General features: G+C 43.2%; 4 protein-coding genes across 7 annotated transcripts in view; 1 reads left to right on the plus strand and 3 right to left on the minus strand.

The window, feature by feature from the left end:
• Window positions 1-532: 532 nt before the first annotated feature.
• Window positions 533-1,515, minus strand: LOC117147436. 2 transcript variants are annotated; one of them, XM_033314317.1, is made up of 3 exons: window positions 1,494-1,515; window positions 1,233-1,424; window positions 533-1,171 (listed from the first exon to the last, which is right to left on the minus strand). In XM_033314317.1, the coding sequence occupies exons 2-3, from the start codon at window positions 1,272-1,274 to the stop codon at window positions 539-541; spliced, it is 675 nt and encodes a 224-aa protein (XP_033170208.1). In that variant the 5' UTR covers window positions 1,275-1,424; window positions 1,494-1,515; the 3' UTR covers window positions 533-538. The 2 variants fall into 2 exon arrangements, with proteins under 2 accessions (XP_033170208.1, XP_033170207.1); XM_033314316.1 differs by having other exon boundaries at window positions 1,233-1,497.
• A 1,128-nt stretch (window positions 1,516-2,643) lies between these two features.
• LOC117147449 (transcriptional regulator ATRX) lies at window positions 2,644-4,458 on the minus strand. Its single transcript, XM_033314332.1, has 3 exons — window positions 4,169-4,458; window positions 3,082-3,321; window positions 2,644-2,970 (listed from the first exon to the last, which is right to left on the minus strand). The coding sequence occupies exons 1-3, from the start codon at window positions 4,208-4,210 to the stop codon at window positions 2,644-2,646; spliced, it is 609 nt and encodes a 202-aa protein (XP_033170223.1). The 5' UTR covers window positions 4,211-4,458.
• Window positions 4,459-5,514: 1,056 nt separating this feature from the next.
• On the minus strand, window positions 5,515-8,144 carry LOC117146842. The gene is made up of 3 exons (XM_033313398.1): window positions 7,924-8,144; window positions 6,253-6,513; window positions 5,515-6,191 (listed from the first exon to the last, which is right to left on the minus strand). Exons 2-3 carry the CDS (start codon window positions 6,292-6,294, stop codon window positions 5,559-5,561), a joined length of 675 nt encoding a protein of 224 aa, XP_033169289.1. The 5' UTR covers window positions 6,295-6,513; window positions 7,924-8,144; the 3' UTR covers window positions 5,515-5,558.
• Window positions 8,145-8,170: 26 nt separating this feature from the next.
• The window catches only part of LOC117146840, a 28,724-nt gene continuing 16,813 nt past the window's right edge, over window positions 8,171-20,081 (plus strand). For 2 of the 3 annotated variants that reach the window (XR_004459825.1, XM_033313395.1), the window contains exon 1: window positions 8,171-9,082. Coding sequence is in view for 2 of the 3 variants with exons in the window: in XM_033313395.1 (XP_033169286.1) it covers window positions 8,764-9,082 (319 nt within the window). In the remaining variant the exon portion in view is untranslated. Of the gene's footprint in view, window positions 9,083-14,611; window positions 15,373-20,081 lie in introns of those variants that run through there. The other variant, XM_033313396.1, reaches the window with a different exon arrangement.

The raw sequence follows: 20,081 nt of genomic DNA on the forward strand, positions 1-20,081 counted from the left end.
CGAAAGTGACATTTCATCATTTTTCTGGGATATCAATAGATATTTGGGAATAAAATCAGAAACAATTTAAAAATTGTTCGAAAGTGTGGGCGTGACCGGTTTGGCGGCTTTAGGGCGTTAGAGTGCACGTAGCAACATAGGTCCACAAACTTGCGCTGCGTCTTTGTCTCTAGAATCTGTATGCTGAATCTTACCTATAGCATTTATAGTTCCTGAGATCCCGACGATACGGACAGACAGACATGTCTAGATCGTCTCGGCTACTGATCCATCCATCGGCTACTGATCCATTTTCACAGAATATAAAGCCAATAGGTAAACCAATTGCAAACAGCCATTCATATGGATAATTGCGTCATGTTCGGGGTTCGTGCTATATGACCGCATTTTCCGATTGGTTCAACCTAAACAGAAGCACCTCTACGTGATCATAAGCCAAACGAGCCGATCCGAGGTGTAGATAACCATATACCCAATTGCATAAGTCGCCCCAATAGTCGTAGCGCCCAGCTAACTTGATTTATTAGTCCTTGCATTTCTAGAAGGTTAAGGGGAACTTCTTGGGCTGCTTCGGGATTGCGCCTTTCGATGTCGATGTAGCTGGCTTGGTGGAGCCACTGGTCTCATTTAGATCCTGCACTTCATTCTCCTCCATCAGCACGGGCATAGCAAAATTGGCAATTGGGGGGTTAATCGAGTTGCGGCGGACAAGCGAGTAGCGGCGGTTGGGAGCTCGCTTAGGTGGATCATCCGGGAACTCGTTGGTAATAGAATTACGACGACGCGGCTGCGCCGGCGACGGGGTGGTGTTACAAGCTTGGGAGAAATGACCATCCAACCAGAGGCCTTTGATTTCGGCATAGGTCTGGTAGTTGCCCACAAAAGCTGGCTGGGGCAGATGGGGATAGTACTTCAGGTTGCTGGCAAAGAACGGCTCATTCGAGGTGGAAGCCACAGCCTGTTTTGGTTTCATGCTGGCCAATGGACGGGTCAGGTTCTCTGCGGCACGATTGGTGCGCTCGAATCGCGAAAAGAACACAGTCTTCTTTTGAACCGCATTGGTCGGGCCATCTGCGACACGATCGGTGTGGATGAATCGCGAAAAGGACACAGTCTTATTTTTCACCCCATTGGACGTGGCAAAACTTGGCTCGGGAGAACTCTTGTTCATCTGCAAGGTAATACAATTTTAGGCAAGACGCAAAATACCAATATTACACTCTTGAACCTACCCAAATGGATGCCGGTAGATTCGTTTCCATTATGTGCTTCATTATGACTTGGCGCAGTCTTGGTTATTTAAGTAACGAATAAATACAATTTGCCGATTATAGAGCGATACACTGGTCGTAGTCCTCAGTCGTAATGACTTGTCCTTTTGGCTCAGAAAAAAAGTGCCCTGGGGAAGTTTCTGGAAACGAGTTCTTAACAGAATTGCCATTTCAGTGACCAACACTACTGGCTCCCCTGTTATCGATGGATGGCAACCCTACCTGATAGATTTACAGAGATGAGCTTGTTATTGTTTTTGAAGTCCTAGTCAGAAGATAAATATTTAATGATATTAAAGACAATGCATAGCTGAAGAATACAAATCACAAATTAGAAATATCAGATCATTTCATATCGTCTATATTGATTCGCTTTCCAAGGCTTTTTCACTTTTTGTATTGTAATTCTTCAGTGACTTTTCTCTATCGAATTGAACAAACGCCTTTGCAAGCGAATCGCAATTGAGTTCTCAAGCTATAAGGTTGAGATTCAGCATACAAACAAAGAGACAAAGACGCCGCGCAAGTTTCTTGACCCATGTTGCCACGCCCCCTCTAACGCCCTAAACCCGCCAAATCGGTCAAACCCACAATTTGGAACAATTTTTAAAATGTTTCTTATTATATTTCCCAATATTTCTTGATATTCCAGAAAAATGATGAAATTTCGCGTTCGCATTCACACTAGCTGAGTAACGGGTATCTGATAGTCGGTCAACTCGACTATAGCATTCTCTCTTGTTTTGAATTGGCTTTTTTAAAAGATATAAATTCAAAATGTAAGGACTAGGCGGACCTTGCGTTCATTCGTACTAACTAACTAATTAAATGGCTATAGACCAATGTAGAAAGGTACATAATCAATTGGTATTATCAATCCTGAAAGCCTTGGTGAAATCCTAAGCTAAGGACAGCAAACTAGTTCAAACAATGTGAACTTTACGGAAAGAGAAAGAAGCAAAGACTCAACCCTGGTGCAGAACCTCGCTAAAAGCTACACCATACTTTCGAATTTTACTATGAAGCGCTAAAATTGCGTAGATTTTAAATTTCCGTAATCGAAGCAAACTAGCAGCGAAACCCTTAATAAACAAGACATGACATTTTCACAGAATATAAAGCCAATAGGTAAACCAATTGCAAACAGCCATTCATATGGATAATTGCGTCATGTTCGGGGTTCGTGCTATATGACCGCATTTTCCGATTGGTTCAACCTAAACAGAAGCACCTCTACTTGATCATGAGCCAAATGAGCCGATCCGAGGTGTGGATAACCATATACCCAATTTCATAAGTTGCCCCCATGGGTCAATGAGAAGTCATTAAAGTCGTAGCGCTCAGCTAGCTAGATTTATTAGTACTTGCATTTCTAGAAGGTAAAGCCGAAATTCTTGGGCGGCTTCGGGATTGCGTCTTGCGAGGTCGATGTAGCTGGCTCATTTAGATCCTGTACTTCATCCTCCTCCTCCTCCTCCTCCTCCTCCTCCTCCTCCTCCTCCTCCTCCTTCTCCTTCTCCTCCTCCTCATCATCATCATCATCATTCCCCTTCAGCACGGACATGGCAAAATTGGCCTCAATTGGGAGGTTTATTGAGTTGCGTCGGACGAGCGAGGAGCGGCAGTTGAAAGCTGGCTTAGGTGGATCATCTGGAAATTCGTTGGTGATAGAATTACGACGACGCGGTTGCATCGACGGCTGCGTGGCGTTACGAGCTTTGGAGAGGCCCACCGAAGCTGGCTGGGCCAGACGGGAATAGTACTTCTGGTTGCTGGCAAAGAACGGCTCATTCGAGGTGGAAGTCACAACCAGATTATTCAAGGACATGCTGGCCAATTGATGGGCCAGGTCCTCTGTGGAAAGATGGGCGCGGCCGAGTGGCCGCGCCGACACAGTTTTCTTTTTTACCCAATTGGTCGGGCGGCCCCCTGCAGCACGATCGTCGCGTATGAGTCGTGAAAAGGACACAGTCTTCTTTTTCATCCCATTGGACATGTTAAAACTTGGCGCGGAAGAACGCATCAAAGTCGATTCGAATCTCTTTTTCATCTGCAAGGTAATACAATTTTAGGCAAGACGCAAAATACCAATATTACACTCTTGAACCTACCGGTAGCTTTGTTTCCTTCTTTGGCTTCATTATGACTTGGCGCAGTCTTGGTTATTTAAGTAACAAACAAAAACAATTTGCCGATTATAGAGCGATACACTGGTCGTAGTCCTCAGTCGTAATAACTTGTCCTTTTAGATCAGAAAAAAAGTGCCCTGGGGAAGTTTCTGGAGACGAGTTCTTAACAGAATTCTTATTTTAAATTTCAGTAGTGTTGGTCAGTGACACTGTTATCGATGGATGGCAGCCCTACCTGATAGATTTATTTATCTATGATAGATATATTATCTATTTATTATGGTTTCAAAAGGAATCGTTCAGTAATTCCTCTGAACTTAACCTAATGTGTGATAAAGATAAATGAGACCAAGTGGTATCTTAATTATAAAGAACAAATGAAAATGTAATATGTTATGTTATCCTCCGGGTAAGGAGATCGCTGGCTGGGGCAGATGGGGATAGTACTTCAGGTTGCTGGCAAAGAACGGCTCATTCGAGGTGGAAGCCACAGCCTGTTTTGGTTTCATGCTGGCCAATGGACGGGTCAGGTTCTCTGCGGCACGATTGGTGCGCTCGAATCGCGAAAAGAACACAGTCTTCTTTTGAACCGCATTGGTCGGGCCATCTGCGACACGATCGGTGTGGATGAATCGCGAAAAGGACACAGTCTTATTTTTCACCCCATTGGACGTGGCAAAACTTGGCTCGGGAGAACTCTTGTTCATCTGCAAGGTAATACAATTTTAGGCAAGACGCAAAATACCAATATTACACTCTTGAACCTACCCAAATGGATGCCGGTAGATTCGTTTCCATTATGTGCTTCATTATGACTTGGCGCAGTCTTGGTTATTTAAGTAACGAATAAATACAATTTGCCGATTATAGAGCGATACACTGGTCGTAGTCCTCAGTCGTAATGACTTGTCCTTTTGGCTCAGAAAAAAAGTGCCCTGGGGAAGTTTCTGGAAACGAGTTCTTAACAGAATTGCCATTTCAGTGACCAACACTACTGGCTCCCCTGTTATCGATGGATGGCAACCCTACCTGATAGATTTACAGAGATGAGCTTGTTATTGTTTTTGAAGTCCTAGTCAGAAGATAAATATTTAATGATATTAAAGACAATGCATAGCTGAAGAATACAAATCACAAATTAGAAATATCAGATCATTTCATATCGTCTATATTGATTCGCTTTCCAAGGCTTTTTCACTTTTTGTATTGTAATTCTTCAGTGACTTTTCTCTATCGAATTGAACAAACGCCTTTGCAAGCGAATCGCAATTGAGTTCTCAAGCTATAAGGTTGAGATTCAGCATACAAACAAAGAGACAAAGACGCCGCGCAAGTTTCTTGACCCATGTTGCCACGCCCCCTCTAACGCCCTAAACCCGCCAAATCGGTCAAACCCACAATTTGGAACAATTTTTAAAATGTTTCTTATTATATTTTCCAATATTTCTTGATATTCCAGAAAAATGATGAAATTTCGCGTTCGCATTCACACTAGCTGAGTAACGGGTATCTGATAGTCGGTCAACTCGACTATAGCATTCTCTCTTGTTTTGAATTGGCTTTTTTAAAAGATATAAATTCAAAATGTAAGGACTAGGCGGACCTTGCGTTCATTCGTACTAACTAACTAATTAAATGGCTATAGACCAATGTAGAAAGGTACATAATCAATTGGTATTATCAATCCTGAAAGCCTTGGTGAAATCCTAAGCTAAGGACAGCAAACTAGTTCAAACAATGTGAACTTTACGGAAAGAGAAAGAAGCAAAGACTCAACCCTGGTGCAGAACCTCGCTAAAAGCTACACCATACTTTCGAATTTTACTATGAAGCGCTAAAATTGCGTAGATTTTAAATTTCCGTAATCGAAGCAAACTAGCAGCGAAACCCTTAATAAACAAGACATGACATTTTCACAGAATATAAAGCCAATAGGTAAACCAATTGCAAACAGCCATTCATATGGATAATTGCGTCATGTTCGGGGTTCGTGCTATATGACCGCATTTTCCGATTGGTTCAACCTAAACAGAAGCACCTCTACGTGATCATAAGCCAAACGAGCCGATCCGAGGTGTAGATAACCATATACCCAATTGCATAAGTCGCCCCAATAGTCGTAGCGCCCAGCTAACTAGATTTATTAGTCCTTGCATTTCTAGAAGGTTAAGGGGAACTTCTTGGGCTGCTCCGGGATTGCGCCTTTCGATGTCGATGTAGCTGGCTTGGTGGAGCCACTGGTCTCATTTAGATCCTGCACTTCATTCTCCTCCATCAGCACGGGCATAGCAAAATTGGCAATTGGGGGGTTAATCGAGTTGCGGCGGACAAGCGAGTAGCGGCGGTTGGGAGCTCGCTTAGGTGGATCATCCGGGAACTCGTTGGTAATAGAATTACGACGACGCGGCTGCGCCGGCGACGGGGTGGTGTTACAAGCTTGGGAGAAATGACCATCCAACCAGAGGCCTTTGATTTCGGCATAGGTCTGGTAGTTGCCCACAAAAGCTGGCTGGGGCAGATGGGGATAGTACTTCAGGTTGCTGGCAAAGAACGGCTCATTCGAGGTGGAAGCCACAGCCTGTTTTGGTTTCATGCTGGCCAATGGACGGGTCAGGTTCTCTGCGGCACGATTGGTGCGCTCGAATCGCGAAAAGAACACAGTCTTCTTTTGAACCGCATTGGTCGGGCCATCTGCGACACGATCGGTGTGGATGAATCGCGAAAAGGACACAGTCTTATTTTTCACCCCATTGGACGTGGCAAAACTTGGCTCGGGAGAACTCTTGTTCATCTGCAAGGTAATACAATTTTAGGCAAGACGCAAAATACCAATATTACACTCTTGAACCTACCCAAATGGATGCCGGTAGATTCGTTTCCATTTTGTGCTTCATTATGACTTGGCGCAGTCTTGGTTATTTAAGTAACGAATAAATACAATTTGCCGATTATAGAGCGATACACTGGTCGTAGTCCTCAGTCGTAATGACTTGTCCTTTTGGCTCAGAAAAAAAGTGCCCTGGGGAAGTTTCTGGAAACGAGTTCTTAACAGAATTGCCATTTCAGTGACCAACACTACTGGCTCCCCTGTTATCGATGGATGGCAACCCTACCTGATAGATTTACAGAGATGAGCTTGTTATTGTTTTTGAAGTCCTAGTCAGAAGTTCAAGATTTTTAGATATTGAAGACAAGGCATGTCAGAAGAATACAAATCTCGAATTAGAAATATCAGATCATTTCATATCGTTTATATTGATTCGCCTTCCAAGACTTTTTCACTTTGTATTGTAATTCTTCAGTGACTCTTCTCAATTGAATTGAACAAACGCCTTTGCAATCTCGAATTAGTAATATCAGATCATTTCATTCGCTTTCCAAGGCTTTCTCTATCAAATTAAACAACGCCTTTGCAAGCGAATCGCGAACAGTTGAGTTCTCAAGCACTTAGTTCTGGCGTTTGGTTAATTCACGCTGCATTGGCAATCACAAAAAGTTGGTCAGTGCAGGATTTGTGGAACAGAGCATAAACAAGTTTTGCAGTCTCGGATTGGCCAAACTAAAAAATATGACACAGTGACACCAATTCCTTTGTTTACATACATAGTTTGCATCTCTTGAGTCATTTTGAGTTTTGTTATTATTGGTATATTTATTTACATTTATGATTTAGTATGAAAAATGGAGTAAATAAGTTTCTGGTGTAGAGTTCTTAGCAGAATTGTAATTTCAGTGACCAACACTACTGGATCCTCTGTTATCGATAGGATGACAACCCTTCCTGAAAGTGCTTTCACTTTATTGAGATATGCTTGTCATTGTGTTTGCAGTCCTAGTCAGAAGTTGTAGTAAGATTGAACTGGTGAGGAAAGGACCTTAAGCAGTTTGAAGTAAATAACTACTTAAACGCAGTATCAGTACAGTTAACAAGTTTAATTTTAAACTATTATTTCGGAGACTTATTAATTACCAAAGATACATGAAATTGGGTAAGATTGTGTGCTATGGCATATTATTAAGCATTGATTGTTGAGGTATGCACCACTGTGCACCAAACAGCTGTTTGGTGTCGAAGCAAGCCGCTGATTGAAAGCTTGACAGCTCAGATAGCCGCCGACAGAGATGGCACTATGTGGGGCGATAAGGACAGCAGCATCAACACCGGGCTCCGTGACCAGATGATGACACTCGAATTGGGTTAGGCGCAATATGCGAACCTTATTCCAAATACGAGGCATGCGTCAGCGCTCGCGCTTTTCTTTGTTCTGCGAAAGCGAAGTCGACTGGGGCAGCGAAAGCGCTGATATGGAATACCTCGTATCTCGCTGGGCAGCAGGGCGTATTGTATCCACGAATTGAGAACACTCTGTCCCAAAGAATATGGTATTTGCGGCGCAACGAAATGGTGGCATGCATAGGTGCTCCTTGCGGCACAAAGCCTTTAGTGTTGTGCACCCCTGACTATGTACAATTCCCACGTAATCTCTGTGGAAGTGGTGCTGATAATCATGGTTAAGAGGTACCCAATAGTCGGGACCCGTGGCTCGCTTTCGTGCTCACGGCGCTCTCCTGCGCATTTGAACTCTTTGGCGCTGTTATATTCTTGGAATTATGCACAAAGACTATAGACTATATGGCACTTGCATAAAGCGACTGACTGGCTGCGGGTTCATTCCGTTCGGAAATCAAGAGAGAGCAGCGCTGCCTTCTGTCGGCTGCGACGTCGACAGAGCTAGAAGCGGCAGCCACATTGCTGCCAGTCCATTTTTGAGCTTCAATCATACGCGGGCACTTTGTTGTTGTAGGTCCAAGCAGTTGGGCGGTGCGCTAGGCTAACCGTTATATTCTTGTTAATAATAGGACTGATTTAAATAAGTTGCGCGTGCATTGTGCTTACGAAAGTAGATTCAGTGTGCAAATGACTGGCGAAACAGCGAGTTCCCAATTTGGTGCCATTTTCTCGATTTTCATGGCCCGGGATTTACTTTCGAGTGCTGCGTCGTAGAACGTTGTTTTTTCTATTTTGCTCCCCAAGAAGTGACGTCGAACGGGAAATATACAATATACATACGACTCTTTTGCTTTTCCGCGTTTTTATTGTGCTTATTTTTTATGTGCGTGCGACAGCCAGTGCCCAGAAAATAACTCTAAACGATGAGAGTAGTGCTGATGCAACCAGAAGAAATAGTGATGCAAACAGAGCCATAAGTAGTGGCAGCCAAACACGAAACTGTCCTTGGAGGAACAATGGTGCAGCTTAAGGAGCAACAGCAAACGAAGCAGTAAGCAGCCACAAGCAAACACAGGAGGCGCAACATTAGCATTCAGAGCAAAAAAATCCCAGGCAAAACAGGCAGTGCAAAATGCTGCTGGCGGATATCGGGCAACATGAAAACATGCTACCGCCCCCCTACGTAGCAGCAATCAAGCGAAAGACCGATCCAGAGCAACCGCAGCAACGCAAGCAGCACAGGAGCAACATCCTCGGAAGCAACAACAGCAGCAGCATCAACGGCGACACACGACACCTTCAGAGGCAGCAGGGCAAAATGTATTACAACTCCAGTTCACGACCCTTTTGGAGAAAATGCAGATCGGCCGCCCCAACGAATCTCATGACCACAATACCCACTAACAACGACTTGTGCAACACAGCAGCAGCGGCAGCATCAGCGGCAACATGTGAGTTTGTGATTCTTTGCCTCTTTACTTTGCGCTGTTCTGCCTGTTTATTCAGCGTTCGCTTTTTGTTATGATGCGGCCTAATCGCAGGCCACACGTTTCGGGTGTACGTTCAAAAACAGCTGTGCACACTTGCAGCAGTCAGCTGATTGCCAGCCCCACACGCACAGTGGTGCAAAGCACATACATAAGCGACATATCGCTGCCACACATACTGCACATCCATCGGGGGCTGGGAGTTACATACATTTTTGAAATATTCCGAGCGACCAATATATTCATTTGTTTGCTTCTTCTGCGACTTAGTTCTCCAGCTTGTTATACACAACAAATTCCTGCGCCAAATTTATGCAAAACACTTTGTGTCCATGCATCATTGATGGCTTCCATTTGACAAACTTATTTGAATAAAATGTATTCTTATCGAAGGCAATTAGTTGGCTTATCGCCGAGACCTGGGGAATGTTACAGCTCCAGACTGAGAACAATATGAACTATAAAAGTGGTACCACTGTACCGCCGACCAGGGCCAACAGGGCAAATGCAAAGTGCTTAACTTGACCGGTCAAGGATTTTGCGGAGAAAATAAAGCATCATCTCACCACCACCAACACCACCATCATCATCATCATCGTTGCGGCCTTTGTTGTTGTCGCTGTGAACGTCATGATGATCGCATGCAATAAATGCGCCGGCAACAACAATGAAGTCAACAACAATCACAAAGGAGCGAGGGAGAGGCAACGCACTCGCGAGGTCAAAGTACGTCAATGAACTTCGGTGCCGAAAGAAAAGTTTGTTTTCGAGGTTGAATTTAATGGCAGGAGAAATGGTTTTGTTCGGCTACTGTTATTTGGGTTTGTTTTTGTTTTTGCTTCTGGTTCTTTTTTCGATTTTTTTGGCAATGGCATTGGCATTGGCAAAAACATCAGCAGTTTCTACTTAGCGCCCCATATCGAAAGCTCGCGAAATAAAATAAACAATAGGTTCAATGCACCTAAGACGCAGTAGAATTCAGTTTGAGAAAGCTCCCTTGATATCTGCGAAAGCTGCTCACTCGTTTGGCCTTCAGAACTCGGAAACGTAAATCGCATATCGCATCAAATGCACAAGCACCACCCGCGCTTACTACCCTTATATTAATGTATAGGAATCACTAAATGATCGGATAGTTTTCGCATTCTTGGCGCAACTTAGACCGCATTGCGTATATCACATGTGTGACATCACGTTAAGTATACGACATGTGTGACGTCACGTTAAGTATACCACAGGTGTGACATCGCGTTAAGTATACGACATGTGTGATGTGTCTCCCGCGCACTCCCACTAGCTGCGTAAAAGGTATCTGATAGTCGAGGAGCTCTTTTATCTTACTCTACCATTTTCGCTTTCACCCAAAGAACGTCTAGTTTTCGCGTGCGCAGCATCCAACTAAATCGCATTAAGTATACCACCTGTGTGACTGCTGACAAGCAAAGTAATTCTTACTGCTTTAAAATAACTCGTATACATATTCCTGCTCTCCGAGGATTAATAATCGAAAAGGCGATTAAAAACCAAGCCAATAAAGTCAACTTCCGGAAGAGAACTGTCAGAGTGCTTCGATTTCCGCATAAGTTCGCCGCTGCATGCTGCACTTTATCTCAGTGTCATTTGTGGCTTTTATATGCATGTTTTCGGGATCTCTGTGGGTTTTGGCTACCCGGCAGACAGGTGGCTCTCAAGATAAGCGGGGGATCCGATACCCGCCTCCCTTTCGCAAACGTGTTTGCAAACGGATCGTACACGAAAGTCGGGGCCGTGTGCCAAGTGTACATACACATATGTACATACAAATATGTCTGCGGATTACTTCCTGTGGCAGATGAACAAAGAAGCTGCGAGCAGAGGCGCGAGGCATGATAGGAAGAGCGCGACAGACAGGAAGCGCGAAAACAATTCACAGTTGTTCTTAATAATTATTTGTATGGCCCGAGACCATGAGCCACGATTGCCACGCACACAGCGTGCCGGTGATAATACGCAATTTATTGATTGTTGGGGGACAGGTCGCTTGCAAGAGCTTGTAACAGCTTGCAACAGCGAAACGAAGCCACCTTATTCAGATGAACAATGAAGTTCGAACTTAAACGCCACAATAACTATCTAATGGATGACTAAGCTCGGTGGGTCTGGCCCATCGACTTTGGCCCTACCCCAATAATTTCCGCTGCAGGCAGTCAAGCGCTCGCAGGGGCGGTGGGTGGTGTATGATGGGGGTGTGTTCCGTATGTTCCGTGTGTTCCGTGAGAAGAAAGCTCCGGTTCAATCACCCACAAACACCTGATTCTACAAAGCCACGCGCGCCAGTGGATGTTGTTGCTTATCTGCGGCCAGCGGAAAGTTCAAGCACCTGTGGCAGGCAGCTGCCTCTCTGCCCGCCAACCGCCACCCGCGTCCTTGAGTGTGCCGCATTGCAACAGAAGTTGAGCTCTCACTTTCGCTGAGCGGCATGTGCTATACATATATGTACGTCCACTCGTACCACACGGACGTCGCTCTTGCCGCAAATCGCGCACTCTCCTTCTCTGTGACCGATTAGAGTGCACACGCTCGGCTGTTTGCGAGCAAAAATATACACAATAACAAGTGTATAAACAATTGCTATAGCCGCAATATCGGTTCGTTACACCGATAAGAGCTTTGTGGGCATTTTTTCGCTTTTCGAAAGTTCAAAGTTTCCTTTGGCGGCGGGCACGCACACGAGAGACGTGTTGAACCTTCGCCTGATATCGCATGACTTACTTAAATAATTGCATCGCGATTGATTTGAGACGGCAGTTACGGCATTATCTCCAGCAGACTCCTCAGATGATTGACTTGTTAGCCATTTGTTAAAAGCAGCGCATATGGTTAAGCACTTTAGTTATGAAACTTTACTTTATGTTGCAAAAATTTGTTTATTTTCAGGTGAGTAAAACCTCCTTATAACGACGCTACATAAGCATAAGTCAACGCTTTATCAAGTATCTCTGAGTAAGTGCCATCATCCTTAAAGATATTGCCCACACAAGGCTAGTGACTTGAAATACTGGCCATAATATAACTTAAGCAGATTTGTGGAAAAAGTCCAAAACCACTCGGAGATTCATTTCGAAATTGCGCATTGGTGGCGAGTCTGGAATTTGAAACAAGCGCCATATACATATTGGTTATTATTCATAACAATATTAATATACAACTTGTTGCGTTTCGAAAACAATTAGCCCGAAATGCGATTTCGTATAAATTTGGGCCTGCCGCATAAATTAAATTGGTTTTAGCCGAAAAAACGATTATTTATCATTTATTTCGAAGTTTAAAATTACCAAGGAACTTGCTATCAAAGTGGGGTCTGGTGAATACGTATGAAAACGTTGTTTCATTGGGATTGATATCTTAGAATAGAAAACAAGCTACTTGTGTTGGGCTGTTTCTGGAACTTGTTTGACTTAGCTTTACAGATTATTCTTTTAAAAAATGGTTGGTCGAAGGAAAGTTGTGAGCTTAACAAAATTTCAAAGTCTTGATTCGTATTAAGGGTTAGAAATAATTTTTTCTCGGTGTATCAGAGGATCGACAACACATCCAACCGCCGGTGGGGTGGCATGTGGGGAGCCCTCAGAAAAGAAAACATACGGGGGTGTCTCTAGTGAGCGGGGAACAAGGTTCAATGACCAAACCCCAAAACACACAAACCAGAAAGCAGTAAGCAGAAAGCAATAAGCCAAAACTCACTCGGCCAGATGGGTGGCAAATGGAGGCGAGACAGACGACAACAGCCGCAAGTTCAATGTTGTATGCTATACGGCGTCTATATAGTATATAGATCCGTGTGCATACCATATATTAGGGGTTGTGCAAGGCAGGCGGCACCCCGAGTCATTAACATCGGCCGAAGTTCGGACAACAAATGATTCGTTGAACCCAAGGAACAGATAGAAAGTGCGGGGGGCGGGGGAGAGGCACGTACAGAATTGGCCAAGACAATTGCCTTTTCCTGGAGTGATGAAACAGCCCCCTGCAATTGCAGCTCGGGATTTCACAAGGACACGTGTTTTGTTTCTCGAACAAAGAGTCAGATATTTTATTTAGATAGGAATTATCGCAAGGGGTGTGGAAATTGCAAAAATGCGCTAAAAAATCAGCTTCCCTATTTAAGCTGGCTTGGTTAATCTCCCTTTCAAGCTCCCTTGGATGTACGAAGCCAAACTAGTTTCCATTATATTTAATGACTTCTAATGTGGTATAGGCGCTGTCAGTCACCGCGCACACTTATCCATCAATAATTGAAGCGATTCCCGACGATGACATTGATAAACTTTTCTGGCTGACGTGGCCTAGCTTTGGCTAGGCGTTACTACATTAAGGGGGGATACGCATATTTGATAGGATCGCCCAATACACGGGGGATCGAGCGTTTTCCTAACAACGTCATTGGCAATTTGCTGACGCAGTTTGTGGAAAGTTCGTACACATGTGTCTGGAAGTAATAGTTTGGGCCGACATGGGGCAAACTGGTGGGTGGGTAGTGGAGAAACAATGAGTGGGTTGGGTTAGGTGCAGACAACAAGTAGAGTACGTGCAGTAAAAGCAGTAGAGTAGCGCAGTTTATTCGTACGTGTTCATTCGGGGCATTCGAACCCCGAACCCCGCGCACTTGGAATCCACAATATAATTTTATACACTTTTTGAACGGTGCAATAGCAAGGTATGCTTAGCGTCAAATTGCACTGTTTCATCATCATTTTTGAAAACGAACAATAGTCATTAAAGTTATGTTTGTTCTGAAAATATATTAATTTATTGCGGGGGAACTCAAACTAAAAATGCTGCAGGAGATTGAGCATCGTTTACAGCCGAACAGAAGTGGCTCACGTGCTTTTTCAGTCGCACAGTGGAATTAATCCGCTGAACTCATAACTTTTATTTTTGGCTGAAAACTGTACTTACCCATATGCTTTGATATGAATACATTGGAGAAGTTAAAAATGTATTACGAATGGACTTGCTACATAAATAGAGTGGAAGGTTAATTTTTTTAGCCCACTGTGCGATCGCGACCGCGTGCTTTTCTTGTGAGAGCGAATGGGAGATTGCTCCCCTTTCTACACTTGACGAAACAATATGTGTATTGTCATGACTTTAATAGCGTCATATATAAAAATCAAGTTTGAAACCAAGAAGGCGAATGAGTTATATTTTCCAGCATTTACTGAAAACATGTTTATTTTGAATTTAAAATTGTCAGAAATATTTGATGATGCTTTTAATTTGGAATCACATTCATTAAAACACTTGAGACTGATACTGTGAGTGATTCATGAAATGAAGTGCAGTAGAGAGCGTGAAAGTGAGTAGAGAGAATTTCGCTGTCGTATTCAGCGAATTTCGAATGTCTCGTCAAAAGACCCGTTTCTTTCGGTGTGAGACTTTTGGCGCTCTCTTCTCGCCGCTCTCTTTTCGCTGCGACGTCGACGTCGTTCGTTTAAATTCCGTTTCATTCATTTTCATTCGACGATTCGCCGTCGCCGCACACGCAGAGCAATCGCTGCGCGCTCCGCCGACAAAAAAAACCGAAAAATAAATTAAACTGTTTTCCCACGACGCGAGTTTTCCGCGGCGGTTCTTGGCCGATTTGACTTTTTGGATTTTCACCCGTCTAACTGAGCTTTTCCATTCAAGAGTTCGAGGCGTTCTTGCGTTCCTGGCCACCGATGCAAATCAATTACGCCAGATTTGCAGTGCAAAACAATGGCGTTATTTGTGCAACAACAATTACTAACACAACGGCAGCAACAACAGCAAAATCAACAAGAGCGAAAAAAACAACAACAAAGGCAAAGAAGCAGACAGCGCAGGACATTCAGTTAGTTCCCCGAAAGGATACGGCTCAACTGCTTCTGTGAAAAATATATCCCTACAAATTACAAAAAAAAAATTTTAAAAAAACTCAAAAAGTGCCCAAAATCAGAGAACTCGAACCGAATTAAGAAATCGCTACAGTTGCACCTGCGCAAAAGAATTGCCAACAAATCGATACCCGAACCATATTTTCTTTGCTTTTTGTTCGAGTGAATTTCGAAAGTGTCCGAAAATACAAATTGAAAATACAAATTAAAGTTGAACAACTAAAATCACAATGGAGCAAATAACGAACTACTTCGAGCACATGGATTACGTGTCCTTTGGCGTGGTGGCGCTGCCGTGCGTCGTCATCGCCGTCTACGGATTCCTGCAAGTGGCCAGTGGCCTGGCCAAGTGCAAAAGTAAGTCCCAAATGCCAGGTGTGTGTTTCCACCTGACTCACAATCAAAAACGGCTCGCTGACTAAGCCAGATGCCAGTGACACGAAAATAACTCTTGGCTTGCGGGAAGGGTCACCTTAGGCACTTAAGTCATCAAGTTGAACTGTGAACCGAATTAAAGAGGATACTTTGGGATTCTTAATACCCAGCATATACGGAAGTATTGTATTGCATTGTTCATAATTTGGCGACTGATTGATCGGTAAAGGGCATTGTCCATCGCAGGTGATACCAAATGAATTTCGCTATCTTTACGGTGTATGGCTCGCTGTCATTGATCAAATTGCTGTGGACGGTAAATGGCGTTAAAAGGTTTTATCTAGATGTGGCTGAGAAACGAAGTGACTGGCAGTGGAAACGGGGAAGCATTGTGAGCCACATTTGCCACAATTGTGTCCAAGCGACCGCAAAGATTTTCCCACTTCACGGATCAATTAGCCTAGCCGCAAGTGAAGTACACTTCTCGAAACTGGAATCTAGATTTCTAGAACTCAACCTAATCTACTTTCGGCTGAGAAATGGAGCAGCATTGGCATTTCCAAAAAAGTCTCGGCTCTCGCATAATGTTTAATCATATTTGCCTTTAAGTGTTTGAGCTAGAAACAGCTGCCGGTCTTTCCCACACTCCCCAACTGACGCACACACATATGTATGTACATATGTACATACATCCGAGAAGCCGCCTTTCAAAGCTTCGCCGCTCGAAATGGGTTTATTTATAGCCCAACTATGGGATCGTTCGGGAACTGGGAACAGGGAAGTGGGAGCCGGGAACCTAGGGCACTACCTGACCTACCCCTCGCAGTTGTGGAGGCGATAAGAACTTCAATTGCAATTAATCAGAGAGTTTCTGGAGGCAAAAAATGACGGGGCGGTGGGAACTCAAAAGATATCGTCGCTCTGGACTTGGGACAAGGAAGCAATCGAAATCAAGTTTTGTGTCAATCTTGATATGATTTGGCTGCGGTCTGGTTTCGGTTTCTTTGTGCGAAAAGAGTGTGTTTATAAACCCGATGTTTACATAATAATCCCCCAGTCCCAAAGTCCGCGAGCAACTTTCATTCGGCAAACCAATTTGCATGGAGCCGGGTACGAAAATGACTTTAGGTTGCCTACTTTCTTTTCGGTTGAGAAAGGTCCGCCCTCTGGCATCTGCAAATCGGAGATGTACGTATATGTACCACACATATACGTTATACATATGTTTATGCATATACTATATACATGTAGTAAACATTTCCCGCTTACTCTGCCTGCCGCCCCTTCTTTTAATTTCATTTGACTTTTTCCCCGGCTATTTTCGGGCCTTCTTGTGAGTGTTTATTTCGCCTTGCTCTTGTTATTGCCGCCCGCCCCATCTGCAAATTGAGTTCATTTATTTTTACGTGTAGGCAGTAAACGAATTTCAATAAATTAGCTGAGATACGAACTGCAACGCGGCAAATTAATCAGTGGCGGAAAGTTGGCTGAAATCTCTTGAATCATTGGACAGATACTGGCACGGATACTTATATTATATGTATACGTTTACTTCAGAATGAATACTTCTGGAACGTTAATTTGAATATGATTGTTTTGGAACTATCTTTTTTTGTCGTGCTAGCCCAATTGCACAATCTTAAGTATCTTTATTTCAATATGAGCTTGGCCACTTCTGCTAGTAGCGTCAAGTTCAAGTGCAATGTCTTTTATCTTTTTGAGGAACTTGAGCAATTTCCCCACTATTCGCTGTCTTTAAGTGCTTAAATACAATTGTTATTACTTTTTATTTAATAGCTTGCTTGGATTTCTGGAGCATCAGACCGAATTTCTCGCGCAATTTGTTCTTATCAGCGGGCGTCGTAATAATTTGCTAAGGTTTATGTGTTTATGGGTGTTTTTTCTCACCGCGCTAGTTGTTTAATTTGTTTTCCATTTGTTTTCCTTTTCCCTGTGCATGACATTCCATTCACATTTCCATTTAGTATGCATTATTCTCCGCCGTGCCTAATAACATTGTGTGTTATATATTTTTCGCGGCTTGAAAATTTGTTGCAGATCTCTGGCCGAGACTCTGAAATCACGAAATCCCGCCGCGGCGTCATTTATAATTGTTTATACTATACATTTTTAATGCCAGATGTGGCGATCGAGAGCCCGCCGCCAATTCGAATCAATCATTTGGCGATTAAAGACCGCGATAAGGCTAGTTTAGTGGCTGAATTATGTCTTCCTAGCAATTCAGCACTTGACTAGGAATCAGCTAAGAATTAGTTGAAACTAAATACCAGCTATAATAGCATAAACTCTTTCTGAGCAAATGCATTTGTCACAGACCGCTGTTCTCAATCATGCTTGAATCCACATTCTAATACGCTTTCATAGATCCAAAGTGAACCAATTCAAAAATCCCTTTGGTCTTTTATCTGCCTGACAGCAGTTAATCTGCCCGAATTTGTTATACAACAATTTATGTTTATTAATCTATTACTCGTAAATGGTGTCAGATGGTGTGCCGCTGTTATTTTTAACACACACACTCACACACACGCTTGCCACACGATTTGCGCGACAGAATTGAAAATTTCGGAATTTCGCCTTTCGGCAGAGTGTCATCATCATATGATTTTGATTACGATTATGCTTCTTTACATAATGTTTTTGAACTCTTGTGCTGATTTGTGTGCTGGATCGAGATCACGAATGCGGCACGTCGTCTACGTGTGAAATGATTGAAATCGAAATGATTCGAGTTCAAGGGTTGTGACATAATAGGGTCCGCACAGCCACAGCCAAAAGTGAAATGTCAAAGAAATTTGCTCTTGCCTTTGCCTCTGCTTTTGCTTTCTGGTTTTGTTTCTGCCATTCGAAGACCGGAGAAGACCAAGACGTGACATAAGAAAGGTCGTTCGAAAAGACCGAGACCCCTGGAGTCGCTCTTCCATTTGCATTTGCATTTCCATTCCCATTTCCAGTTTCTTTTTTTCTGTCCGATGATGGCCAAGTCCAAAGCCAACGCCAAAGCGAAAGTTTTCGCCTCCCCGGTTTTTTTGTATTTCATTTTTTCGGTCGAACTTCTTATTTAACAGCTTCGTTTTCACTTTGGCTTGTTGTGCTTAGCTGTTTATTTTTCTTGCCGGTTTCTTTTTCGTCGGTTTTGCTGGCTGCTTTTTTCTTTTCTTGGATACGTGCGACAATCCAAAAATGAGTCGAAATGTTTTTCAAAACTGATTTTGAAACCGCTGACTCACCCAGACGGCGACTGAAATTATGAAATCCCCATCCATCATAATTCATTTGATTAATGCTCATACTAGCTGTCGTCGATTTTCCAGATTTCTCATTTTCAGGTGCCTTAATTAGGAGTGAACATTTAATTTATCGCGATATTTATATCTTTCGAAAGATCTACAGAAAAAGCATTTCGTTCATCGGAAAATCGTTGGCTCCGTGATCTGGCCGTGTTGCAAGCCAGATTTCCTATTTCCTAATTACCCGTGACCGATCCGCCAAAGAAAACACCAACCAACCACTCGGCTCGTTCCTCCTCCGCTGGGTTTCGTTGTCAGGTGATGCAAGCCAAATGGGACTTAGACACAGACGACATTCGGACATTTGTCAAGGGGCCCGTCAGTGGGCACAATCAATAGGTCGTCATCCCCACGGAGTAGCAACTCGAATTGCCCGCTGCATTCCGGGTTGTTAACACTTTGGTCAACGTAGCGAAGTTAATTGACAGAGGCAACAATTTGTTAGCTGTCCAAATAGAAGGGAGAAGCCCTAATTTTTCCTCTTCTGCTGCCACCAGCTGCAATATTGTATAAACACGAAGGGATAATAGTTTATTAATCCAATCATTGAGTACACTTGCTTGCATCAAAAGCAACTCCAATGCCAAATTGCGTAAATTTGATATTCGAACATAAACAAACTGAAGCACTGGCGCTAAATCAGCACGTTTGCTTTCTATCCCCCCCGGGACTACGCTCCTGATTTACATATAAACACATTTTATTTATGTATTTAAATGTGTATGAATTTATTTGGTGCGCGGTGAGAGGCGAACAGCGATCTCAGCATTTTATCAAGAAATCGTATTTCAAAGATATCGCACACAGAACTTGGGACTCTATTGTCTTACTTTTAAGGGGTGATTTACGCAGGAAGTGTTGGGTAACTGAAATATAATGGAAATATTCCCTGATCGGATGGTTGAATGATGGGATTATTGAATTATCGGATCGCAGTATCAAAGCCGTTTTCTATGTGGATATACAATACAATAATAAATACATACATGCCCAGGTCTGTTGGTGTATCTAGAACAATTTATAGATAAAATCTATTCAATTGTTGATCTTAATTTAGAACAACGAGTGGGTTGTGTGATGCTGTGATTTCCTCTCTATAAACGTAGTGTTGGATCCATCACCGCCCCATCTATTTCCCCGACTTCTGACCGCATTCCGGGCCAGTTTTCCTACCAAACTTGCACACAAATTTTACACTTTCGCCATTCGATCAAGCCATATATTTATTTACCTTCATACAAGTACTTAAAGCCTCGAATGACAAGCGTGTCGAAATCCAAGAATAAAGCACGGAAGCTGCAAAATACAATATGAATTAGCCATTTGGACGGGGTGTGAGTTGCGATTTTGGCGCCTGTGAGCTGTGCCATTATTGTTATG

This window comes from Drosophila mauritiana, chromosome X, assembly GCF_004382145.1.
Source record: "Drosophila mauritiana strain mau12 chromosome X, ASM438214v1, whole genome shotgun sequence".
Taxonomy (NCBI): Eukaryota; Metazoa; Arthropoda; class Insecta; order Diptera; family Drosophilidae; genus Drosophila; species Drosophila mauritiana.